Source organism: Anser brachyrhynchus (genome assembly GCF_964034855.1).
Source record: "Anser brachyrhynchus genome assembly, chromosome: 1".
Lineage (NCBI taxonomy): Eukaryota > Metazoa > Chordata > Aves > Anseriformes > Anatidae > Anser > Anser brachyrhynchus.
The window spans coordinates 31,973,996-32,001,450 of record NC_137694.1 but is presented as its reverse complement, the minus strand read 5'-3'; the positions used below and the strand labels follow the sequence as shown (position 1 = coordinate 32,001,450).

Sequence of the window (27,455 nt, the reverse complement as noted above, 5' to 3'; positions counted from 1 at the left end):
GTGATGTCCATGCAGCAGAAGGTCTGGAACACGACAACTGGAAAGATTACTCGGCTGTTAGGAATAACATTTGTGGCTGGCAGTTGTGATTCTCCCTGCTGGCTAGGAACGCTTCTCTCCAAGAATAGCTCCTGTGGGATTACAACACATCCCAGTGTTTTGTAACCATCAGTGGCAGTTCTGTATTGTTTCTCATAATCGGTATGGAAACAGTATGCTGTGACAGAGGAAAGGTCAAGAGAAAGAGCTTGTTTCAAAATCACTGCTTTCCGAAAGTGGGGAAATATTTATTTATTTATTTATTTATTTATTTATTTTCGTATGGTGGGGAGAATGCACTGTGTAAAAGGACACAAAGAGACAGGTTTCTCTACTGCTTCCTGTCAAGAGATATCTATTTGGGGAGAGATTCAACCAGGAATGAGAGTTCTCTCATGTACTTGTATAATTTTATAGGGTAGATGTCCCATTCTGGACTATTCATGCAAAGCTCTCTTTATAGTCAACGCAGAAAAATGGACCCCATAGGCATGGAAATCCTGTCTTAGCATCAGATGAATCACCTTCTGGAGGAGCTTGTTTCTCCCTGCAGGGGTTTGGGTCTGGGTGTCTAGTTCATGTAGACATCTGAATTGGGTTTACGTGGCAAGGTTTTGGTATCAGGGGGTTGCAGGGGTGGCCTCTGTGAGCAGAGCCCAGCAGCTGCCCCATCTCAGATCAGAGCCAGCTCCAGATGGCTCCAAAAGGGACGTGCCACTGGCCAGAGCTGAGCCAGTGAGCGACGCTGGTTGGGCCTCTGGGAGAGCAGATTGAAGAAAGAGGAGTGAGAAAATGTGAGAGAACCAGCCCTGCAGCCCCCCAGGTCAGTGCAGCAGGAGGGCAGGAGGTGCTCCAGGCACACAGCACAAGTTCCCCTGCGGCCTGTGGAGAGGCCCCTGGTGGAGCAGGCTGTCCCCCTGCAGCCCATGGGTCCCACACGGAGCAGATCTCCACGCTGCAGCCCGTGGAGGAGCCCCCGGTGGAGCAGGTGGATGTGGCCTGGAGGAGGCTGCGGCCCATGGAGAGCCCCCGCAGGAGCAGGCCCCGGGCCGGAGCTGCAGCCCGTGGAGAGGAGCCCACGCAGGAGCAGGGGGTCTGGGGGGAGCTGCCGCCCGTGGGGGACCCGTGCTGGAGCAGTTTGCTCCTGGGGGATGGACCCCGTGGTACGGAGCCGTGTGGGAGCAGTGCTTGAAGAGCTGCTGCCTGTGGGCAGCCCCCGCAGGCCCAGTTGGGGAAGGACGGCATCCCGTGGGAGGGACCCCGCGTGGAGCAGGGGCAGAGAGGGACCGTGAAGGAGTGGCGGAGATGAAGTGTTAGGGTCTGACCACAGCCCCTGTTCCTTGTCCTCCTGTCCTGTTCCCCTGCACTGCTCAGGGGGGAAGGAGGTAGAAGATGGTGGATGGGGGGAGGTGTTCTCAGTTTGCTTTGTTTCTCACTGTTGTTTGTGATAGGCAATAATTTATATTAACCTCCCTATGTTGAGTCTATTTTGCCCATGACAATAATTGTTGAGTGATCTCCCTGTCCTTATCTCAACCCTTGAGCCCTTTCCGTTGTATTTTCTCCCCCTTTCCCTTTGAGGAGGGGGAGTGAGAGAGCAGTTGCGGTGGTGTTCAGCTGCCCAGCTGGGTAAATCCACCGCAAGGTCTAACTACATGCAAATTAATCCAGGCCAGCTGTCTGTGCCAGGCTTGGACCATCCCCAGATGTGCAACCCACACATTTTATTTGTAATTTATGCTAGCCTATGTGAGTAGCATAAAAATAGAAGAAATTGCAATAGAGGAAGAAAGGGAAAGGCAAGGCAGCTAAAGAAAGAAAAGATCAGAAAGTGGGGAAAATGACAATACTAGTAACAGCATGCAAATGCAGAAGTAAATTAGGATAAATGACCAAATTCAAGTGTGAAATACTACAGAGACTTCAAACTGCTGGTGTACAGGATTACTAGAAAGGCGCAGAAAACAGTGAATCCTGCAAAAGTGTTAGTAGTTTCACATAAATGTAAATGCTCCAAGTAATAGATCTTTCCTTGCTTCTGTAAGAAGATGTCAAACACTTTACCTACATTTTTCTTTTCTTCATCATATCCCAATATTTCTAGCTGAAATTCTTTGACAAGTTGGCATTCAGGAATGGAAAGTTTATCCATTGTTCACTTGCTAAATTTTCAGGAATGTCAACATCTTCAGTTATGCTCATCCACGCACTTGGGTGAAGCTCCCCTTGGGCATATTTTGTTCTCCAAATCCCATCGTCTCTTGACAAAGGCAATGCAGCAAAGTCGGTTTTGACCAGCACGATGCTGACCAACACCATCTTATTGTCTGCTTGCACTCTGCCATCTACCTGTGCCTAGCCGCTGGCTGTTGTTACATACTCAGGACATGTGCTCTTTGTTCCGTTTGCACAGCATCTTGCAAAATGGCATCCTAGTCTGTGACTGGGGCTCCTGTGCACGGAGCTAACGCAGGTAACAACTGGTTTGTGTCATGCTGACATGGTGAAACGAGAACCAAGTCGGTGTACGGTTTTACGCGCAAAAGCGGAGCGGTGCACGTGGATGACGGGTGGCAGCGCTCCCCTTGTACACCAGCACCCATCTGCCGGCTGCTTCGCACCGAGGCTTCTCAGCAGCACCCCGCGAAGCGCTCGGTTTCCGCAAAGGACGGCCTGCACCGTCTGGGAAGCCGCTCGGGGCCAACCCAGGCGTTTCCGCCGACACCCAGCAGCCTCCTTCCAGGGCACAGCCGGGCAGGCCCGCGCCCACCGCCCGACCTCCCCGCGGAGCCCTTCGGCAGGGCTCAGGCTCGGCCTCGGGGGCCGGCTCCCGGCGGGACAATGGCCGCGGGTCCCCGCGCCGCCGCGCTCCTCCCTCCCTCCCTCCCTCCCTTCCTTCCCCTTCCCCTTCTCCTTCCCCCTCCGCCGCCCGCCCCGCGCCGCCCCGAGCCTCCACCGCTGCCGGTGGCGGCGGCGGCGAAGCGGCGGCGGAGCGGGGCCCGCCGGGCTCCGCGGCCTGCGGGCGGCCGCTGGTTGGCGGCGGGGGGACACGTGAGGGAGGAGGGGGCAGCGCGGCGGCGGCAGGAGTTTCCCCGACAGCTGGGGGTTGCGGCGGCGGCTCCTCCTCCCCGGGTCCCCGTTAGAGGCTGCGAGCCCCCCGCCCGCGCTGCTCCTTGTTGACAAATACACAAAGGGCCGCGCCGGGGCCGGGCTGGGCACGCGTCTGGAGCCGGCATGGGAGACAAGAAGAGCCCGACCAGGTAGGGGTAGGGGCAGGGGCAGGGGTAGGGGCAGCGGCACTGCCTTCCTCCGCCTCCTCCTCCTCCTCTTCCTCCTCCTCCTCCTCCTCCTCGCCGGGGCCCGGCGGCGATGGCGCCCGGGGAGGGCTGGGGGGGAGAAGGGGGGCGGCGGCGTGAGGGCGGCGAGCCCGGTGTCCCCCCCGGTGCCCCCCCCGCCCGCCTGCCCCCCCCCCCCGCCGTGCCCCCCCCTGCCCGCCCGTGTCCCCCCCGCAGGCCGAAGCGGCAGCCGAAACCCTCCTCGGACGAGGGCTACTGGGACTGCAGCGTCTGCACCTTCCGCAACAGCGCCGAGGCCTTCAAGTGCATGATGTGCGACGTGAGGAAGGGCACCTCCACACGGTGAGTGCCGGGGGAAGGCCCCGCCGGGGGCAGCGGGGCCGTGGAGGGCTGCGGGGGGCTGTAATCGAGGGGGGGGGGGACACAGGGAGAGGGGGCCCCCGGCCGGCCCCGCAGCCCCCCGCTACCTGCCTGCCTCTGCGGGGACCGCAGGGCGAGCCCCGGGCGAGGCTGACCCCGCAGAGGCCGTGCCCTGGCCGGGGAAGAGCAGCCCTCCCCGCAGCCTGTCCACGAAGATGCTCGCCCTCAGCCTTTGCCTTGCAGGCTCCTTTTTCCGTGAGTTTAACTTCTCCTCACCAATACCCCCCCCCCCCCCCCCCTTTTTATTTTATTGTTTGAACTCGCTCTCCGTCGCAGAGCCGTGTTGCCCCAGAGCATCCGTAGGGGCAGGCGATGGCTGTCCTCCTGTCCTCCGATCCGGGAGGAATTAGCTGCCTTGCACCATATGGAGGTGGCACCCTGCGAGGCAGTGACGTCCCAGGAGGACCTTTTCTCTGGGAACCCGTCAGAAAGCTTGCGGTGAATTACATGGTTCCTGCATCTCTCTGATGTGTCGTTCCGTGTTACGGCCTAAACATGCACGCCTGGGGAATGGAGGCTTTCATAAAACCAACAGGACTGCACTTGTAGCCGTAGTGCGCTAACCAGAGAGAATATTATTAAAGAATCCTTTGTTACCATTATCATACCTATTAGCTAACCCCGTCAGCGAGGGAAGTTTAAGTGGCAATAAAAGTTGCAATCCTATCATAAGCAGCAATTACATTCCAGATATCATTCAAAGCAATACTGAATGTGACTTGCTGCAAACGTTACGTGTTTGAAATGTTACGTGTTGGAAATCCTAAGTGCAAGACTGGGTCGGATTACTTGACAGAAAAGATTCGTCTTTATTTGTGAAGTTGATTTCCTGGACTTCTGCAAACTCAAATGAATATTGGAAGTACTTCCCGTAACTTCAGGTTTTAATATAGCTATTTTTAAATAAAGAAATCGGTGAGGTGAACGTGCTGAGAGAAATTGCATCTGTCACGTATAGCGTGGCTTCCTGTGACAAGAATGGTGTTGTGCTCATGTCACAGATAAATGTGTTCAGATTGGTAATATTCAGCAAAATAATATTGCTGAGAGAATGAACGTAAACTGTTTGAAACAGCACAAATGAACGTTACAGCCTGTCTTAACCTCTAGGCAGCTTGATAGGTGAAGTCAATTTAAAATGATGTTTTGTTGCACTGGAAACTCAGTTGGATAAAAGCACTGAAACTAAACAAAAAAAAGTGTTTAAAAAATAATACTGGTTTCTCAGGACTGCCTAGCACTGAGTGAGTTTGTTTGTTTGTTTTCCTCCTTTGAATATTTCACAGTTTTTGACTGTTTTAAGAGCCTTTTAAAATTTTTTTTTTCCTGGTTACCACTTGCTCCCCCATAGTATTCTGGTCTGTAGAGTTTGAGTTGAGAAACAAAAATCAATGTATCTCCTTAAACTCTGAAACAATGTATAGCTGACTAGGTTTATGGATTTCTTTCCTGTACAGTTTAAATGGGTCGCACTTACACATGCATGTGAAGCCCAGGGTTTATACATGGCGTGAGATAAATACGGGTTGAGCTTTCAGACCAGGCAATTTTAGGCCACGATTCTGAAATTAGATTTGAGCTAGTAAGTAGACCTTTGTGTCTATGGAGAGAGTCATTAGGGTGCCAAAGAGACACAAAAGGCCATTTGGGTGGATTTTTTTTTTTTTTAAAGGAGCTGAAGTACACCAAAGCAGGGCCTTGTTAAAACATTTGCTCGTGCCACCTATGCAACAAAATGTTTTTCACAGTGTTGTTCAGAATAACAGTACTATGGAGTTTGGGTGATGCACTGAATGCTTTTTTTTTTTTTTTCAGTCTTCCATTTTGAATCTTAATATCTATACATATTAAGCTGATGCTTTAGCACAATTCTTAGTGTGCTGAGTTCTTAGTTTGGTAGGGTTTTTTTGTTTATTTGTTTTGGTTTTTAGTTAATGAGACTTATGTGTACCAGACATCATAAATCAGTGGTTCTTAGTTCAGAGAAATCTGTTTCTTTGTGATAGACAGTTTAAGGTCTGCTCATGAGTGTTAAAACTCACTAAATATAAACAGATTTGTAGGTGGAAAAACAGGCAATCATAGTGAAGTGTAATGTTTTCGAAGGCCACTGGAAATTAGGTTGATTGAAACAGTTGTATTTTGTATATTAATCATGTACAAATAACTTTACAGAAACATTTTTAGGTAAGGTTTGAATGTGTTTTCACTCTTGAACAATTTCTTGTCTCCAAAAGAATTACTTTTTATGCTAAGGGCTAGATATGGATTACAATCTTTAAAACTGGTGGTATTCTTAAGATTAGTGGAATTAATTCTTACGACTTCTGGATCATATTTTAATATACTCTTAGACTGAGCGTTTGAAGCAGATTTTGTCATGGACTTGACGTAGCTTTTTCTTTGGTAGTGTCACCTTGAATGGTTAAATCTGGGTATGCTTGGATAGGGGACATCTGAGAGAAATCCTGGATGCTGCAGGAGGTGGTGTAACTGGCTCCCAAGGTGGCACCCTTTTCTTTGGGTTAGGACCAAACCAGTGCCCCAGCGTGGTGCCAGTTAGATGTGCTATGAGTCAGACGTAAAACCGAGATCCTGTCTGCCAGCTGGAAATCCCTGTACCTTCTCCTGTAGAACTGCTGCCAGACTTTAATTCGGTAACGTCACCGAGGATCTAAATTTTCCCTGTAGACATGGCTTTCTTATTTACTTTCTAACCTAAAATTGTTCTGTATTGTTGCTTGGGTACTGATAAATTACTATGTTCCTCTTGATAGGAGACTGTGCTGAATATAGTAATTTTCTATATGTGACCTTTAAAACATTTTGAAGTCTTTCTAGATGAAAGATGTTGTACAAATGTAAGGAACCTAGGGCTGTAATAATCATTCCTTACTTGGACAAATCTCCTGCTGAAGTTCATTAGATGTATGAGTAAGGAAAGCTGAATAGAACCTTAACGTCCTGTGTTATAGAGGGCTCTGGTAACGAACTCTATATTTAGGTTGCCTAATAGTTTCCATTATAAAGAATTTGTATGATCTCTTTGAGAAGCCCTATTGTTTGCAAAAGCCATTGAAGTTTGGCAAGAGAAAGAGTCCTTAGGCTAAATAAGTGTTTTGATTGCTTTGCCCCATGAAATTGTTTAAGTTTTCCCGAGATGTAAACATTTGAAAATCATCATTTCCCCTCTGTCACTCGTGTTGTACAGAAAAGTAATTGCTAGAACACCGAGAAAGTCCAGACCCCTGTAAAAGCAACAGTGGCAATGATATTATGCTGAAAACCTGAAAATGAATTATTTGGCTCCCGAAGAGGTTACAGTGTGATTGCCGAATTTGGTCCAACCCTTGCAGTTACCGCTTTCCCAAGAGAAGGCTGCCTCAGCAACTTTACCATTCTGTTTGTTTCTTAACTTCTGGCTCTTCACGGCACTCTCTGAGTCAGAAGTATACCAGTACTGGTGGAACTTCACGAACTGCGCTGGATCCTTGGACTGACCTTACTGCAGCGTTTGCTCCCGGTTGGTCTGTTCCTCAGTAAGGTTTTTAGTTTTTTTTTTCTTGCCAGCTAATATGGTTAGGCATTGTGGTTTGGGCACGTTGCAAGGCTGAAGGTTCAGAGTTCCAGTCGTGCTGGGAAGAAGCACGGAAGAGGACTGGTGTTCTCTCTAAGGGGATGTATCTTACTGCTCTCTCCCGTCTTCTCCATCACATCTCTGCGCCGTCTTCCTCATCTCATCTTAATGCTCTTGTTACTCAGTGACAGCATCCGGATCTAAAATTACCTGTCACTTTGCTTTTCTTAATTTGGTTCTTATGCATGTGTACTGTGGTTTGGTCTCTGCTTGCGTGATCATATTCCCTTTTTCTGTGCTATGACAAGCTGCTCGTTCATCCAGTGGAAAGGACGGGCATCCAGGGGAGTATAATGAGGGAAGAACTGCAAATCTGGCTTTTTAAACTTTGCAGTACTTGCTGTGAAGAAAAAGAGGGGAGTAGGATACACGATCAGTTTTAGGGCTTGATAGGATTTTGTGATTTTTCAGTTCAGAATAAAAGGCGGACTTCCAGGGTATTTTTTCACTAATATACTCCCTACGCTACTAATAGGAGAAGGTTTGTTGTACAAACTACTTAATGCTTCTTATTCTTTTATTTCATTTTATTTTTAGAACTATTTTTTTGCTTTCTTTGAATTCAATAAAAACTTGACTATGAATCTGTGAGGCTATGTGTATGTACATTGTTCAAACCCCATGTATTTTTCTTTTGGCAGGGAGAATGAGACAAAACAGGTACAAGTGACTTCTCTGAAGTTATTTTTTATTTCCTTTAGGTATTCCTCTCTGACACATATCTTGGTCCAGCTGCTGTGTGCCATATAACGTACATAAAGTAGCCCCTGAAATTTGTAGGCCAGAGTGAGGAGGTCATCTCAGGTCAAGGCGAATTTCTGTGGAGTTGGGATGCCCACGTTTAACCTCTTGTACCGCTGAAATAGAGACACGTATAACCAGCTGAACAGGGCATGGCTTCCACGTCCTGGGCTCTATTGATCTCCATTACTGAATCATTTTCTCTCAGCCTAAGATACGAAAAGGCAACTTTAAATCATACCAGACAAAAGAGTTAATCTGAGATAAAAGCAACCAGGACGCCATCTTTGTGCGTTTTCTTGAGATTTGGGGTGTGCTCCTTGGAGTGTGGCCGTTCGATGCGCGCGAGTATTTTATGTGTCTGACAGTCTCCTAAATATGAGATACAGGTCTCTGCTTGAAGCTGTCATGAGTTTGTTTTGTGCTTTGAGAAGCATAAATAAAGTGCTTAATTTTTTAACTTGGATATCAAGGTCATTTTTCTTCAGAAAATATGTGCAATTTGTTTAGTCATGTACCATCTGGATGTTTATAAGCACAAATCAGTTACATTTAACCAAATCTGGTATTTGTATTTCTGTCGAAATGCTGTGCTGCTGAGGACAGAGTTGGTGCTTATCTGGTATATCTGGTTTAACATGTCTGTTTTACAACAGCTTGCTGAGGACTCTCTTCTGCCTTCCAGTACGCAGCTTCTGGGTGTACACGCATGCGCGTGTCAGGGGAAGGTTGTGAAGGAGAAAAAGAGGAAGAACCGCCTGTCATGCTGATTTTACAAATACATGGCTGAATGGAGCTTAAACTGAAGAGCTGTTCATTACTTGGGTAGTTTGGAGGAGGAAATATTTGCAGGAATGAAGAGAGTGGAAAAGTCATATGTAATCCGTACTTTGCCATGCTCCGTATTACAAGTTTTGTGTTTTGGTTTGAATATGAAATTTTAAGGAAGAGCATGCATAAATAGTTTGCGTTTATTTTGTAGGTAGCCGTCAGATAATCTAGTCATTCCGGACGTCAGTACTTAAATTTAAAAGGGTTTTTTTACAAGTAACCTTTGGAATTATTGAACAACTTATTTAGAAATTATTTTCCCTGAAAAGTGCAGTGAAATTTCAGCATTTTGCACATTAATGGTGTTTTGTTTCTCCATATGAAACAATGAAGTAATTTTTATTGATTGCGGTGGCTCTTTTTGATGCAGTTGATGGGCATGGCTTGTTGGAGGAATACAGAACGTAATGGGCAGCCAGTCAAAATGAGCAGCCACGGTTTTGAAAGACTACATAAGCTTCTTTTTTAATACCAATTCTATTGTTAATCTTTGTAGTTATGAACCCGAGAGATACTTTAATCAATTACTCTAAACAGCTCATGAAAAATGTGTTTTTGTTTTTAATCATGAGTTTGGTATTTTTAGGTATCTCTTCTTCCTTTTCCTTTTTCTTATAACTCTTAGTTGGTGTCTGATATACCTTGGCTTTTTTTTTTTTCACTTTTCTATTTTTAATACATTCTCCTCAGAATGAAACAAACAGGATTTCACTTGATATTAGGCTAAGACCCAGTAGGGCCTGTTTTATGTAACTTTGACAGTTGATTTAAACCTAGGTTAGTTGTTTCTTTCTGTATCGTATTGAATATAATAGTTGTATCAGTAGTCACCTTAGGTCAGAAATTTAGGTAACTGTCATTGTGACTTGGCCTTCTATGTTTATATGCCTTACGTAATTAAAGAAAGAAACATGTAGTAGGAGAAAACCTATGCTGTTATATAAACTTTCTCTCTTGCCCTCCTATGATAGCTAACAATGTCAGAACTGTTGAACAGGAAGAAAAATGTCTTAGATGTATCCAGGATCTCGAACCTCACAGTGGAGTTAGCAGATGTGCCCTCTGGAAAACCATCTTTGTTAATGGGCACTGCAGGGCCATAGTTAAGAATGGCTTGCTCAGCTGAATTGTACCAAGGCCAAGAATAATAGATTAGCATTTGTCTTCCACACGTACTAAAGTAATACAAGCTTTGAATAGGATTGGGTTCATTTTAGGGATGGTTCCAAGAAGGCTAGCAAGTCTCTCAGTGATCATTTTGATCCTTCTGTGTTGTTATAGGAATGCCGGATGGATAAGGTCTTGCTGTGAGCTAGGCCTTCTCCCTGTATTGAAAGAGGATCAGTAAACTTGGGCAATGTCTAACATTATCTTTGTCCTAACAAGTCTCCAGTGGAGGAGACTAACCTACAGCTTGTTTCTAGTACTTTTTATCCTTGATGTTTTTCCAGATACCTAACCTCTCTGCTCAGTAAGATAAGTTGATTCATACTCCCCCTAGTCCCAATCAATTTTCCAATGTATTTGTAGTTCTTTGGTTATTTGGGTTATGGTCTCCATGTTCACTCACTTGTTCTTGCTAAGTCTTTCTCAGAAAAACAAGATTGCAGCAACCCTTTCAGATAAGCAATGTTTTCTTTTCAGTTTATATCATGATTGTTTATTCTTAACTCTTCAGTTTGCACGCCTGTTTCTTACTATGGAAGCTTAGATTGAGGACATACCTTCAGCTGAGTAATTCCTAGTGTAATGCTTAGTTGGATTATTCCTTTCAACGTTCCTGGTAAATGATGGTGTCTGATGTTGGTACTTCCCTGAATGAGGATTTTCCTTCTGTTCAACAGTATCATGGTGTTGGCTTCTCTGTGCTGTGTGATCTACTAGATCCACTACAGTCTCCTGTCCTTTCATGTCACATTGTTACTCAGGTAGTTTTGTTTTTTATGCAGTTTGGGGCTTTATGCTGTCTTTCCTGTGATTTTTTTGAGTTGTCTTAACTCAGGATGATCTTGGCTGTTAGTTCTTAGCACCTTTCAGCTTGGTGCTGTTCGCTTGTTCTGTTCTTTATTCCGAATCATGATCAAGTATATTAAATAGTTTAGCTGTAGAATGTCACTATAAATGCTATCCTGCACCTTCAGTTGGTGGTAGAGAGCTATTAAAAACAAACAAATTTGATTTTGAACTTAATTCTGGACAACTTCATCCCCATCATAATCTAGCTTGAGTGAAAGAATGTATTTTTGATGGTGCTGCAAGTCAAGGCTCGGGTTTGTGTATTGCTTTTCTCCTAGTCACTAGGACAATTAGTCCCTTAGAAAATCTTGAGTGTTTCAAGCCAATTGGCTTTATCCTTTATATCCTCCTAGTTGTTAAATAATTTTCTTCTAGTATCGTTATGAAATTTGAGTTAGGCTGAGTCATTTGTTATTTCCTGCATTTTTATTTGCCAATCTTGTGACTTCTCTTTTCCTTTTTTGGTTCAATTTGTTTCCAAGAGTGCATTTCATTATATGCCGTTGACTGCCACTTACAGCATTCAGTAGTCCGGTCTGTTTCTCATTTGAATTTGTACTCCTAACCCCTCGTTTAATTTGGTTATATGAAATTAAACTTTCATGTGGAGACTGAAGCAAAGAAGCCTTTATGCCTTCTGGTATTTGCTTGCTTCTTTTGTTTGATAATGGATATACGTCTTCCTTTCTATTTCCATGATGAAGTACTTTTCTTTTGGGCATGAGTGGTATGTGCTTCGATATGTTTAGCTTTTTTAACTATTTTTTTGTTAGTGGAAATGTCATCTTTGTTTTCAGGGCCATCAGTGGTATTCTTGCTTATTGTGTCTTTTCTAGAGAAATTAATCAGCTGTCACGGCCTGAAATGTAGTGGCATTTGAATAAAAACCTACAAGAAGACTAAAGACTAAATCCCTTAAAAGAAAAGTCTTGCTGGTAAGAAGGAAGGTCTTGTATCACTTAGAGTGATCAGAAATTGCATTTTTCTGCCCCATGACTTTTTGTAACAGTTTATCCTTTACTGTTATGACTGCCCACTGTGCCTAGTCCTGTTTAATAAAGCTCGATTCAAGTATCTGTACCTCATCGTGAAAGTCAGGTTAGGACAGTATGCTCTGCAGAAATTTTTCACGTGGTGTCGGATGATGTGTTCTCTTCTTGGCTGGTACAGCTGGCTACAAAATCCTTAAAATGTAGGCTAGTGGGACCAAATATTAAGTGTTCATTTTGTCTGCTTTCATACAGTAGCTTACCCTGGTTTAAGTAGGACAGAGAGATCCTGAGGATTGTCTGTTTTCTCTGAAGTGCGTTCCACTGGTATGTGGTACGTTGATGTAGAGCAGGCTTCAACTTGGAGAGTTGAGCTGCAGAATGTTGTCTGTAGGATTTTGTCTGCCAAACTTCCCATCAGAAGTCAAGTTGAAGACTACAAGATGTGACCTTGAGGTCTGCTACAAGTTTTTTCTTGTTTTCTTAGGAGCTAAGGGGAAAAAAAAGAAAAAACAGAATAATGGAAAGTTTTCCTATTCTAACTTACTGAAAGTCCAGAACTCATCTTTAAGCTTTTCCATAATGCTTGAATATGCTGGATCTGAGCTGCACAGTTCAAATGACAGTGCTCGATAGGAGAAAAAAAGTATATCAGTGGGGGCTTTAAAGTTTATTTTAAAAATATAGTTCCTGACTCTAAAAGCTGGGAAAAGGTTGGTTTGACACGTTCAGAGAAAGGACAGTTGTTTTGTACAAATATCATTGAATTCTGTGATTGGTGTCATGAGCTAGAAGTTCTGTAATTCGATGAGAAGGGAGGAGGAAAAGGTGAAGTCTGATGATGATGGCATCTTTTTCTATTACTGTACATCTTTCCTGAAGAACCTTATGGAGACTTGGTTTTAGGGGGAGCGTGTAGTCTCTTCCCCTCCTTAAGACGGGCATCTTCGTGGGGATGGCTCTGTCTAGAAGTGGAGGAAGCGTCTAGTATGCTACAACCTTCTGGGGAGACCAAGCACAGACACTCTGCAGAACAGGTAGGAAGGGTCCCAAAAAAGCTCCTTCCTGTCTGGTCACATAATTAGTTGTGCCAAGTGTTGACCCTGTCTTGTGCAACAATAACCGTGCTTCTGCAGCATGAACCTCATGTTTTGCATGCGTTTTTTTGCCTAGGTGCAAGAAGCATCACAGTTTCTACAGGAAGGGGACAGAGAAGCAGCCTGGAGGATCCAGTCCTTTGTGGGATTGGAAGTTGGGAGAGGTCACTTCCCCATAAATCCCAAGGATCTAGGGGTCTAAAAAGACTGTGCCCACTGCCTTCTGTGCAGACTCCCAAATATCGCCTCCTCGGGGGATGCTGTTAAGGAAATTGAGCTTCCTGACCCCTGCTCATATATAGCACGTTGTCAACTGGGAAGCACAGATTGGTTGGTGCCCATATGTTTCTCAAACAGGATATTTTCAGTATAGCTATCGCTTGTGCTGAGCATCAGTGAGCCACAGTTTGTGGCATATGGAGAAGAATTTCTAATAACAGCATGCGAGAGGCTGAAGCTTTAAAACTGGTTGTTGGAAAATAACGTTTGATGGCTGCTTTAAAAAGTATCCGTGAAGATGAATTTGGGCCTTCTAAAGGTCCCGATACAAATATTTCTTCTTAGGGCAGACAGTTGTGCAGCGTACCCGTAGTCTTCAGGAGGCTTGCTGGCCTCATCTGTTAAATGTCATCTGGAAAATAGGGCATTCCCTTTAAGGGAATGATTAAATAGGGACGCTGCCTCAAGGGGTAGTTTTCTGCACATTTATACAGTGACTGATAAAACCATATGGGTCTTGTAAGTCTATTCTAATTGAATCAGCTTTTATTGAAAGACAGAATTGCTAGAAATGCACCGAATGGATGAATTCCAAGTAAATGATTCACAGTGTAAAACAGCTAGGAATTTAAAAGCCCTGGAAATCGGAGCTGGCTGAAAGTTAGGATTCAAATATATATAGTATGTGTAGAAATGGCATTGTTGCTCTGCAATATGCAGATGGATGTACGTTATGTGCTCCCATACAGACCGCTAGCTCCATTGTTTGCACTGTCATAATTATTCAGTTGTCTTTCTTTGCAGAGGGAGCTTAACGTGCTGTTAACACTCCAGAATATGACAGAAGTGATGGTAATGAGAAAAAATAACTTGGGGTAACAGAGTAAATTATCGATCTTGAAGATGCATTTAATCATGAGCTGCTTCAGTGTGGAAATAAAGACTAGTTTCTCACAAGATGGCTTTGTGTGGTGATTAGCATGAGCATATTCATGTGACACGGCAAGCTAAACGTAGTTTAATCTGGTAGTTTTTATTCTATGAATAGCTTAACAGAGAACTGATGACTGAGAGAGGGTGAGCTGATCTGTGTCAGAATCCACAGAGTGCTTCTCGTGCTAGTGATGTAATTTAATTTCTAGCAACTATTGTATTTGCATTACAAGAAACAGTAATGGGAAATATTTTTTTTTGCTTTTCATAATGTGATTTTAACTGCTGAAAATGTAGAGTGGCATCATTACATGCACTGCTAGCTTCTGTGTAGACCACAGGTTGCAATATCTAATTGGCTGTAGTGTTCACAGGGCTACTTAGTATACACAGTGTTACTGAATCTTTTTATTTTGCTTTGAGTACTCTCACTGATGTGCTTATGCAGAAAGGAGTCTTTTTTTTTTTTTTCTTCCTCCCCTTGCTCTATCTCCTTTTTGTTATTAGGAGGTAAGTTGTCATCTGGTTGCACTTGATCACAAAACCTCCAATGGTAATGTGACAAAAATTTGTTCTGTTTTTTTAGTGAAGTTGAAAAAGCAGTTTCCTTAGTTCTGGAATATTTTATACTCAATGTTTTGGGAGTACCTAGAAGCTCTTGTAGCACAAGGTGCTGTACAAAGAGCTTGCAGAGTGGACGTGATAGTTGATTAAAAGATAAATGTGATTTTAAAAGTAAGTTTTGCTTGTTTATCCAACCTAGAAAAATTAAAATGTTAGTTGAAAAATTGCTTGGTGGTAGAAAATAGTCTCAAAATTTTGTAGCTACTAATTTGCAAGTATGTGAAATAATGTATTATAAGTTGGCCTGTGTTGTGTGTGTGGAAGTGTGTAACAGTTCTCTAATTATTTGAGAATTAGTATTTTGCATTTGACAAAAACAAGTGAGTAGTCCTCTACTATTGAAGTTTGAAAAATACTTCAGACATTTTGCTTTAAATGCTTATTGTCAAGCTAGTCCTTGAAAAATTCATCATCTTCTTGAGGCAAGAAAATCAGTAAAACTGTAAAGATAGGGACACTTTTTTCTTCTGTTCTGCCAGATTGCCTGTATTTATTCCTTAATGATAGGGGTTCGTGCCTAAGCTAGAAGAAATGGCTTAAACTTTTGCCTTCTCACTTGGAGTTTATTTAGATTCTACCATTCACTATGTGTGAAATACAGTTTAATGACTGTTGATTGTCTGCATTATTACACGAGGACAATTACTGTAATGACTCTGCAGAACTGTATGTATGTTTCAGTTCTGTTGATTTCTTTCTATATTATAAGGAACCTAAGTAACAAGAAACATGCTAAATTTAATTTAGGCCCATTCATTCCATGTAAAGCTGTCAAAGCCATTACAACATCTGTATAAATATGGGCCTCGGTCTTCCAACATTTTGCATGGATTCCTAGTCTTTAAAAAAAAATCTCTTTGAAGTTACAGTCTTTGCAGGCTGAAGTTGGCTCAAAACAGGGAAGATTGGAGTAGCTGTGGATGTTTTTAAACTTTAAGTGAAGTTGCTCACGTTTGCTGTTGTTAAAGGCAAGCATATTAAAGTGGGAGGCAAAAGGGAGCGGAAGGAGTATAGACGCAAAAATCGCTAGCCATATTTTAACATGTTTTGCGGAAACTCTTCGGCAAAAGAGAGAAAACATGCCTGAGGAAGTGGGAAAGCTAATTACCTGATACGTGTAAAGTAACTGCTTATCATTGTATGAGGGTGGGAGGAGGTGTATGATTGAATTACAAAGGATTCACTAACTGGTGGGAGGAAAGGTTAGTTATTTCTTAGGAGCTTCTACTTCAAGGTACCTTATTACTTGTTAAAGAATTCTGAAATATCTCTATTTCCTTTTGGAGCCATTCAGACCTTCAGGCGCCTGACTCCAGATCATCAGTCCCTCATGGAAAAGTCACATTCCAGAGCTGCTGGTTGTAACCTGTCCTGTGATCTTCAGAGTAAAAAGCTTTCTAAGCTCTATTACAAAGTTACAGATAGAACATTGCATAATTGATGTCTTTTCAAAGACAGGCAGGAAGTGTATCATACTACAATATTTAACCATAGCAATACCCTGTAAAAATTGCTTAAATAGAGTCCTTAAGAAATGCTCAAAATGTTCGTACCTACGTGAAGAAGTTCTCCTAATAATATTCATTACGAGTAGTTTTTCCCTTAGAAAATCTACCTAACACCGCTTTTTCATATCCTTATTTTCGTCTAGTTGTTTAGTGTAAAATAACTCTACAGGCATCTTCCAGCTGACTCCCTGTGTGCATCTGCTTGCTTCAGAGATTAGGAATAACTTTTTATTTTTACATTAATTACTCTAATTACTATGTTCAGGCATATTTGAGAATGTGGACCTTAGTTGTTAGAGAAACGAGGACATGCAGAGAGGGAGGTTTGAGTAGAGACTAGCAAGAATGTGATGATTAAGTAGGAAGTGTGCAAAGATAAGCTTTTCTTGAGATTTCAGTAATGACTGTGAACTAGAAAAATGGAGATTAGAGTATTACTGTGGATATCAGATTTCTATTAGCTTCTCGAGACATTAATATTTAGGATAGATGTGAGTGGAAAACTATCTTCAAATAAATGATAAGATATTTAAAGCCTATACATTTGTATTGGGAAATGATTCAGCCTGTTAATGAAAGAACAGAGTAAGGGCTGAATAATTTGACTTTGTTCTCAACAAGATTTTAATGCACTTAAATGAATTCTACTTAGACTTTTGAAAGGCATGTATGATGCAAACATCAGCAAAACAAGACTTCTCGTAGGCTCTGGTTAAAGCTAACCTTGTTGCTTCCACTAGTTTTGTTTAGCTCACAGCAGCATATTGCTAACTGAGTTACTGAAAATGCAATGAACACTATAAGGTTAATGGTTGCTTTCTTGTTCAAGGAGATTAATTATTTAAGAAAAAATGAACAAGTACTTTAAACAGTAGCTTTGCAGGAGTTTGTCTTTTATTTTTGGTGACCGTTCCGAGAAGTGCTGAGCAGGCAGTCTGTAGCCCTTAGGTGCACGGCTGAGAAGAAAGAAAACGTATGGTTCTCGGTGAGCTGATCCCACAGCTCTTGCACTGTCTTGCAAATGCATTCTAAAAACACTTATGGAAGTGTTCTAAGCTATCTGTTTCAATTGTTGTATTTTAATGTATTTTTGGTTTAGAATTTTAGTTTTAGCTGGTATATTACCAGCTAAACCTTTGTGAAGTTGTTCATGCAAATGATATTTAGGAATGGATTTTTATGAAACTATTTGATTAGGTATCTAATGATAAGGTTTGATGTCCTATAATGGTTTAGAGACTGAAGAGACTGCCATAAGCATCACTAGGCTGGCTTTTTTTTTTGTTTGTTTTGCCGGAAGGCGAGGAAAATACAATAGAGGATAAAGATACAAAGTGATACAGAATATTGACTGCAACAACAATGTGCAGTTCTCAGTACAAATATCTGAAATGTGTTCCAGATCCAGTACCAGAAAAGGTATGTAATGTGCTCTTTTTAGCATATGAAATCATGCTAAACTATATGAAATGTTGAGTAAAAGAGTATAAGAGTATATTGACTTGTGTGAAGTAAAATATGCTTGCTGTTAGCAAATGGGTTGTACGCTTAAAAAATGATCATTGGAAATGCCCCCCACTTTATTTCCTTAATAAAGGCTGAAGCTATAGGAAGGAGGTGACCAAACTTAGCCCATTCAAAGGCCTGTTCTTTATCAGGGATTATTCCTGTTTTCAACAGCAATGCAGTACAAAACACAGACGAGTAAAGATTTTCAGTCTACGTCCCGTCACAAGAATTAAATTTGCTTTTAAAATCTAAGAGAACTGAAGGTTAGAAAAGCTCAGGCATGGTAACGGGGCGCTTCTGAAAGCCTGGCCAGCTGAGGGAACAGCAAAGCCTGGTGGAGGGGGAGTATTAGTAACATGATAGAAATTCGAATTACATTTGAAAAAATGTTGAGTATCTGAACTCAGTCAGCTTCAGAAGCACACAGAAGTCTCACAGTAGCAGATGGAAGGGAGATTCTCAAGTCTTCAGGGTGCTGGAGGTACAATTTTTGCAATACATTTTTTCATAATGATGCAATTCTACAGAAACATCCAGGTGAACAACATACACACAACTCTTGTGGGCTTGATAGGAAGTGAGGAATTTTAAATTCAGTGCAGAGTAAGCTTAGAAGAGTTTGGCAGTGGCTTCAAAAAGCTTGCACTTCAAAAAGGAAACAGACCCCTGAAAAGGGGAGGGAGGACAACAAGATACGATTAAAGTAGGAATTAGTTGTGTCGTGGTAACTGTTTTTATAACATGGTACTGTAGGTGGTATGCTATTCTCAGGTATCAAGCAATTTTATCACTGCCCTGTTGACATATGTTTGATGTGACTGAACCTTCTAGCATGGTTGGATACCTTAACAATCATATGTTTAGTGTACTGGGGATAGTACAGAAGAGTGTATCATTTGGGGGAAAAACAAGAATTTATGTCTGAATCCAAGGGAGAATGGTAGATTGAAAAATGTAGGAAAAATGATTAATCTCGAAATTATTGTTTAATTACTCAAGTAGAAGGTCAACCTGTGTTGAAGGTGCTAGTTTTGAATTGGAGAAGGGTTGGAATGCTTCTTTTGCATTTGGCAGTCATTTTGAGACGTGCCTTAGAGTTTTAATGCTGTTTGAATTGTTAGCATAATATAGCGTGGCCCTACGCATCGCCTTGTTGCTGGAACCATCGGCAGGAGGTTTTCCTCCCCGAGGCTACTGAGCGTTTGCACTGGCTTGGGAACGCATGTGGCTGGTTACTGCACATCAGCTCACCCACCAGACTTCGTTAGGATGTCGGAATCCTTCATTTCTTCGTGCCTCTGCTAATAAATAGCTGTAGGAGTAGTAGTTAGCTCTGCCGTGATGGAATATCATCAGGAATGATATACCGAAGATTGCGACTCTGATTGCAGCGAATGCCCCCTGAGATGGATGGGCCGTGAGGGTAGGAAGCTCACCTTAAAGGATGAGGTAGACACATGGGACACGTTTTATACGGAATTCAGCGGACAGCAGATCTGTCAGAGGAGGAAACAAGCAGTGTAGTTGTAGGCAAAGGGAAGAAAAGCTCCTGTGACTAAAGTAAGGATGAATGAATGAACAGAAATTTCTAGGTATCCAAATACAAATCCACTGAATTTAGATGTGACTTAAAGGAGAAGTTGCATAAGCTTATATACGCAGGGTAACCTGGAAGGGAAAAATCAAACGGGTATTAATAAGAAAATGGAGGCCTTGCCATAATGGTAGTGTTATAGCCATATTTCTTTGCAATTGTTTGTAGTGTGTAATTTGGGGAAGGTTGTTGTTTAAACGGTCTTCCTTCGCAAGCAGTAAGCAAAGAAGATGGGATATGGGAAAGCTTGCAGTGGTTAGAGGAGCTAATTGGCTTCCCCTTATGCCTAGTGATTAATTTTAGGTATTTTTTTCTTAGAAACTGACAGAGCTTGTCTCCTCATGCTTTGACTGAAGACACTTTATGGGGAACCCCTGACTTTGCTTTCAGAGTTCCTGCTACCCTTATCAGAACCGTGACAAGTTTTCTGGGCTTAATCCATAGTGCAGCAGCATACCTGTGTTTATAATGCAGATTTTGGAACAAACTCCAAGATTTTCCCAAGAAGATATAAAGAAAGCTCTGTGTGTGTAGTATTTGTAAAGGCCAAAGACCTTTACTGTACTGATCCTGTTCTGTTACCAATCAGCTTCGCGAGAGTTTGACCAAAGCTGACTTGTCAAAGTGGATTAGTTACTGCTTGTAAGGCCTTTTGGCAATAGTCATTTTGATAATTAATTCTTAAAAACCCTGGAGAGTGAAATTCAGGGCACTGACTGACTAGATTACTGGTTTCCAATCCAATTCTGCCATGCCTTGCTGGTGGGACAGAACAGATTTGAGGCCTGTGAAGGAAGATGATGTTCAAAAATATGCCGGGCTCATTACTTGAGTCCTGTGTAGTTCGGGCCTTAAGGGTAGCCTGTGAACAAGGAGCAGATGATTTGGAAATTGTCTTTAACTTGGGAGCCTTTATCCAGTCCTCCTGAATCACCCGAAAGGGAATATTTTGAAGAATAATGTGGATTTTTAATTCTTGAGGACAGGATTCTGTGACCAAGGGCAAGGCAAAATCAGTAAGGACTCTGTTCCAGATATTTCTAGCCTCTCTTTCTTGAGGGATGAGTCTGCTGTCTTGAACAAAAGGTCAGTGTCTCCCTGCAGGGAAGAGAAGTTTAGATAAATGGTAGTGCTTAGGGACCAGGGGTACCTTTAAATAAAACCTCTTTAAGTCTTTGAAATCTCTCTCTCTCTTTTTTCTTTTTAAGAAGTAAAGCTCTTTTACAGTGGAGGAAAGAAAAAAATTCATGCACAAAGTTAAAATTATGGAAAGTGAGGAATACCATGTAGAGATTCCACATTTAAAACAGGTGAGAGTTTTGAAGAAACATCAAAGGCTTTGTTTTGCTCAGGAGCCAAACACATTCTAGGAATAAACATATGTTTGGAGATAAGGTATAAACCTGACAAATCGAACCAATGAATGAACGATTCCAGGTGTATAGTTACCTGTTCTGTATGACAGTATATCTCCTGTCCACGAACCAAATACAGTACAATACTGCAGTATTGGTGGTTGGTAGGGCAGTTACAGCATAACATCCTTCTGCAGGAACAACGCTTCACAGGCAACTTCTTCCTGCTACCTAGGATGGGGCAAGATGCGTATGGCTTTATAGGAAACCGGGGAGTAAGATGAATTTGAAAACAAAATTGTATCAGCTCATTGACAGGGCAGGTAAATAAAACTGTTGTAGAATATTGCTGTAGTTATTGGAGGAAAATGTGGCAAGTAAACTGGCCAGGGCTCAATAGCAGGCTTAAATGTCTGTCTTAACATGTGGTATCCTAAAAGCCTTTAGATATGTCGCACATGTGGAGCTTGCTTTACGAAACAGATAATTTTCCATGTGGGGCAGGATAAGCCTCCAGCAAGGGCTTTTTGTCTGAATTGAAGCCAGGAGGTAGATGGATTTGAAAAGAGGGAAGGGAAGGAACAGGTCATATTAGAATGGATCGAGGTCATCTGTTGAACACCATCTTTCGTCTTGATTGAGAGCTGAGGTTGGCAGCATTTCCTCGGTTTGGAGCCATTTTGTTAAGATTGGAAAGTAGTAATACCTTTGTAGTGGTAAAAGATACAAAGCACAGGACATTTAGCTTCGGGAAAGAGCGTGCCTTTGAATAGTGTGTCCTATATGATAGATTCTTCAGAATATATGGACTCTGTAAACTGAGTATTATATATGACAGTACACTTTTCCCACAGCGAGTTGAAGAGGTATCTGTGATCAGCACTGAGAATTAATGATACCATCTAGCTTCTCCAGGTGGAAAAGCCTAAGTTCCGAGCTCTGTGATACTGGCAGGATAGAGTACCGGTTCTGCGTGGGCCAGTTCAAGTCCAGCGTGGCTCTCGCTGAATCAAAGAGAAGGTGTTGGCTGCTCTAAGGCAGGGCTGTTGATGTCTCCACACTCTGCTGCATGGCCATTCGATTTGGTGGGCTCGGTTAGTGCAGGATATGGGGCTCCAAATGGGTGAGTCCTCGCTGAACCCTGCACGCAGGGGAGCATCCTGCTGACATGGGTCCCCAACGAGTCCCACACAGCCCTAGGTAGGTAGATTTGGGGCTGGTTCCTGGAAAACCTGTCACGGTCTGTCCACATCGTGCTCTTTGTTTCCAGACCGTAGCAGATGGGCCCTAGAGCTACTGTACTGTCAGAATTTGAGCTCGTACACATAGCAGTGCAGAAGCGTTTTATGGACTCCCCATGGCTGTTGAACAACACTGTGCAAATGTAGCTGTGGCCCATCTGAAATAAATTCATCCAGACGCCAAGATGCTTCAGCATTAGGCCAGTGTTGTTGGCCCACTGCATGCGTGGTGCACGGCCCAGGTGGCTGAGAGTTTGCTGTACTTGTGCTGCCTGTGGTGGTTATTATATTGTACTTCGCTATTTTTCAGCTTGCTTTCAAGTCTGACCTGCTTTCTTGTAATGAGACCAAGTTACCTGCTATTTCAAATGGGTCAAAATTTTATTTATGTAGATTATTGATGACTGCCAGGTGTGGGATATTATGTCCCAAATGACTTATGAGCAGCAAGGTATTGTGTTGAGCTCTGGGAAATGGAAATGGCTTGGGGCATGAGTTCCAGATATCATTTGTGTCTAGTGCACTGCTTATATTCTTGAATTGGAAAATATGTTTATTTATTTTAAGAATACCAACAAAAAGAACTAGCCTATCCTTCCCAGTATTAAATATCTGCTGCCTTTGGGAGCATCAGTGTTAAATGCATTTCCGCACACAAATCGTAAATAGACAGTCCTCTGCAGCCTCTGCAAATACATCTTCTAAAACAGCAGCAAGATCAAATCCTGTAAAATTAAATGGAGTCACATCCTGCAACAAGAATAGAGTTAAAATAATGACATCCTTGTCAGTTAGAATTAAGGGAATTGTTGGGAAGAAAGAAAAAGTGTATTTGAATGTTTGCATTTCTGTCTACCGGGGTTTTAAAAACCTATATATATATTTTTTTTTTTTAAAGGAGATTATAAAGTGTGTATTTGTATGCAGCACCTTCAAAGTAACATTGGAATGGGATAATAAAACCATGATAGATGCGATTAGAACAGAAGCATCTGTAGAAGTGTGGAAGCTTGTGATGGTAATTTAGAAAGGTGGCACTGGCTGAAAAGGAGAACTAAGGGTTGGAGGAAGAGATGCAGAGTATTTGAAGCTGTGATGTTTAGCAGCTTCTTGGAAGCTCAGTAAATCAGTTTTTGTTGCAGTGTTCAGCACATAAACCTTAAAGTTCTTTCCCTGTTGGAAAGAAATGATAGCATTTTGTATGCTTCTTCTGTATGGTGTTCCTGTTAAGACAACTGAAGTGAAACCAGTAAATAAAAATGCAAAGTTTCGAGTGGCCGACCATGTATGTGAACAGGCGATACATATTGTATTTATGAACATTTCTCCCTGTAGCTCTGGCTTGTTCAGTTGTAAAGCCACTCCTAGTGGGAGGCAACAACCATTGTAATCGTAATGCAGAAGTTTACAGAGCTGCTTCACCTGTTAGCTCAGGTGCTCTTGCATATGCTCAAAAAGCAAACTACCATAAGTATATTGGTAGTTTAATAGTCAACGTTAACGTTATCTGTATTTACTCTATAGCAGCCTTTTACAAGGACTCTTAACAGTTTTTGAAATCCGGTAGTTTAAATAGACGTATTTTGGCAAATTATCAAAATCAATTTCCTGTTACAGGAATAGTTTTTCTTATGTTTATCTTTCTGCAAGAAACCCTTTCTCTGTATAAGTTCCCTCATGTTTGAATGACATGCTCCAGCTACCACTAAATCACAAACAATTCCATCGGTTTAAAACTTCATGAGTGAAGTTACCTTCTGAAGCCTGTGTGCCTTGCCAACTGCTGGCTTGCAGTTCAGTAGCCCCTTGTTGAGTCCCTGAGGGGAAAAAAAGGAACATGTGAATGACTAAATCATTGCTGAGATGTGAATTTGATTTTGTTGTTGTTTCTATTTTTTATTTTATTTTATTTTATGTTTTAAACAAAAATGTTGAACACCTTATTTAAGAAATCTGGAAATAACAAAGTAGTTAACAAATTATAGAACACAGACGTAACTGATACACAACTTCGGAGATAACTGACATCAAATTAAATGTACATTTGACAGGTGAGGAACTTTAACATTCTTAGGGCAAAGTAATACCCTCAATATGGATGTGCTTCCGCGAGAGAGAGATGCAAAGAGTTGGGCCAAAACTATGTCTCAAGTAAACAGAGGGAAGATGGATGTTTAATCAGGATGAGTATAATAACTCAGTGGAATTCGTTGTCACAGCAGAACCACGTAGAACCTTTTGATTTATTTTTAGTGCATCTTTCCAAACATTATTCTCCAGGCTTTTTTCTTGTGGTCTTTTTGTCTTAACCAACTTCTGTTCCTTGTGGCAAAGATCCTTTTTTTTTTTCTTTTTTTTTTTTTTTTCCTTTTTTCTCCTATTTCATTTTATGGTATTGGACACTAGATAAACAGTGTTATAAACCTAGGACTTAGTTCTAAGCTTAATTTCCCAGCTGTGCTCTAACAGAAATATTCTAGTTTGCCCTCTGGAATTGAAATTGTTGCAAAGTGAGAATTTGTAAAATGGTTGTTTGATTTTTTTTTTCTACCTCCTTACTAAATTTCCATGATTATGGTGTTGTCCACAACCCAGCGCAATAATTAATTCTGTGTGTAGAAATTCACTGCTGCCTTACTTCATAAGTAATACATCAGATTATTCTGTCAGGTCACTGTGTAGCAATGGTGGGATTGTCACCTGGCTGTCACTAGAAATATTAACTCACATAACCCTGTCTCCTGGAGCAGTCTTCCATTCGAGATAGGTGATGAGTTTTGTTTATATATCAGAAATATTTTCTACCCAAAATGATAAGCTTGTGCATCAATTACACCTTGGTTTCTTCCTGTCTTGTTAAGAACTGCTATGACAAGCGCTTGAAACAGTTCTGCGGCAAGTTTTCTAAACAACGTTCTGTGTATTCTGTTCATGTAAACAATTTTTATAGTCCATTGAGTCATTTCAGTGATTTTGCACTCAATCTTTTGTGTGTTTTCCGAGGTACTACTTGCTGTGCTCACCCGAAAAGCATGTGCTCATACATTTGCTAGCTGATATAAACTGGGTAGTTTTCACTAATCCGTTGTTGATCTTTTTCTGTCTGTGAGTTAGCGTGGGCTCAGTTCATGAGTGGGTATTTGGTCATTTAGTTTTTACCCCAAAATTCTTACGTGCTTACATTTCTCGTAGGTTTTATTTTTGCCTTGATTCATTAAGAACTTGCTGTGAAGACTCATGAAATCTCAAATGTCTTGTATCAACTGCCTTTCCTGCACTTTGTGCACTCTTGTAACTTGGCTTTCTCTCTAACTCGAACTACTGCAATCATTACTGAAAATATAAATTGCTAATGGCAGCTCCCTTGATTTTTTTGCTTTTGCTATTTCACTCAGTACTTCGCCTAAGCAAGAAGTGCCAGTAAGGTGATCTTGTGGGTTGGGGTCAATACATGTGCGTAACAGCTGATAGCTTCTGTAGATTTAGTAACTGCTTTGTATTTTTAGAGTATGACAGTGTATATAATTAGTGCTTTTTCTATTTAAAAACAAACAAACAAAGCTACAACACAACTAACAAAATCCAAGAGCTTTGCAGGGTAAACATTTATTTTGGAGTAGAAATTTGCATCTTTAAAATCTTCATAGAATTACAGAACCTTTATTTTTGTGTGTCATGACTGGAAATTTCTTAATTACAAAACCTCAAAATAAAGAAATACATTAGTATTGGACAGAGTAAAAGTGTTTCATTTCACGTTAGAGTTCTCCTATTCTATTAGAAAATACAGTAAAAATGAGAGAATTTCAAAATTACTTGCAGCATTATTAAGCTTCCAGGAGCATCATACTGCTGCTCCTTTTCTCCCTTGGTTTTTGGTTTGCATCAGAATTTGGAAAAGAAACCTGTGCTGTGCATTGTGATGGAATGTGGTTGGAAGCTTCTGTTGCCAGCTTTCAGGGTATATATGTTCTGACAGCTACATCGTACTGCTGTTAACTGAAGTATATATACTTTCTTTTGTGAAGAACTCGATAAAAACAATATACAGCTTAACAAGATTTGTCATTGCCTTCGGTGAATTTGTTTGAGCCGAAACACTCAAGTTTTATTCTGTAATGCCAACAGTGGCTTTAGCTCTCATACCTGAAAGGTCATCTTGTTCTGCAGTAGGCTCGAAACAGACCCCTTCATCACTCAAGGGGACTGGGAGAGGATGATGAAGTATTCCCTCTGAAAGCTTCACGCTTTGGAGTCTCTGTCTGGATATAACAGTAAGGAGAAGAGGGCACACTGCGAAGTCTTGTCTCTAAATACTTTAAAATGATCATCTCCTTTGTCGACAATGCAAATAAGTGAATCAAAAGGCTATAATGGGTTTAATTTTGATGTGCTATGTAAATGAAGTATTAGCAGCTACATAAGTTTTAGCAGTATTTCTTTTTATAGTGAATATTAATGTTAATAACTGCAGTGTAGAAAGTTTGAGACAGTTGTTGTAAATTCCAAGCGTTATGTTTATATACATTTATATATCTGTGCACACAGGAAACCTCGACCAGTCTCTCAGCTGGTTGCACAACAGGTTCCTCAGCAATTCATGCCCCCTGCGCAATCAAAGAAAGAGAAGAAAGACAAAGTAGAAAAGGAAAAAAGTGAAAAGGAAACAACTAGCAAAAAGAACAGTCATAAGAAAACCAGGTAAAAATTTAAGAAACTTTTTGCAGTGTTGGTAAAACATAATTAAAAAAGAAAATACAAAGATGATCTGTGATTTTACTGCTTTATAAGTGCTGTGGCAAACTCTTTTGGACAATAAGGCTAAATATTTACATTGAAGTTTCATTGTTTTAGGATGCCTATTAAATGCAAAGAAAACTTGCAGTTAGTAATTTTAACCAGAAGATGGAGACCAGTTGAATGTAGAGAGAAAGAGTTGGGTATTAAGGGTTTCAGGTGTCTTTTTCACACCATACAAAACTAGGTATGCAAAACATGATCCTAGGATCTGGAAAAAAGAGGGGACCAGAGTGACTAGATTTCATGCAGAAAAATTAAGTGGGAAGGGAGGGAGGGATAGAAAGAACCAGTACCAGATTACAGAAAAGTGGGAAGGGAACATTGTTATTGCTTCCTTACAGAATTGGAAGAAATTTTTGAAAGAATTGTAGGGGTTGGAAGGGACCTCAAGAGATCATTGGGTCCAACACCCCTGCCAAAGCAGGTTTCCTAGAGCAGGCTGCCCAGGTAGGCGTCCAGACGGGCCTTGAATACCTCCAGAGAAGGAGACTCCACAACCTCTCTGGGCAGCCTGTTCCAGTGCTCCGTCACCCTCACTGTGAAGAAGTTCTTTCGCATATTGGTGCGGAACTTCCTGTGCTCCATTTTGTGGCCATTGCCCCTTGT

The 27,455-nt window shown here is 41.8% G+C and overlaps 1 protein-coding gene across 1 annotated transcript in view; it reads left to right on the top strand.

Moving 5' to 3' along the window:
* The first annotated feature begins 2,957 nt into the window (after nucleotides 1-2,957).
* Nucleotides 2,958-27,455, top strand: part of YAF2 (YY1 associated factor 2) — a 35,300-nt gene continuing 10,802 nt past the window's right edge. The window contains exons 1-3 of the mRNA XM_080574583.1: nucleotides 2,958-3,299; nucleotides 3,552-3,677; nucleotides 26,598-26,750. Of these exons, the coding sequence (XP_080430709.1) occupies nucleotides 3,274-3,299; nucleotides 3,552-3,677; nucleotides 26,598-26,750 (305 nt within the window). The 5' untranslated portion in view covers nucleotides 2,958-3,273. The remainder of the gene's footprint in view (nucleotides 3,300-3,551; nucleotides 3,678-26,597; nucleotides 26,751-27,455) is intronic.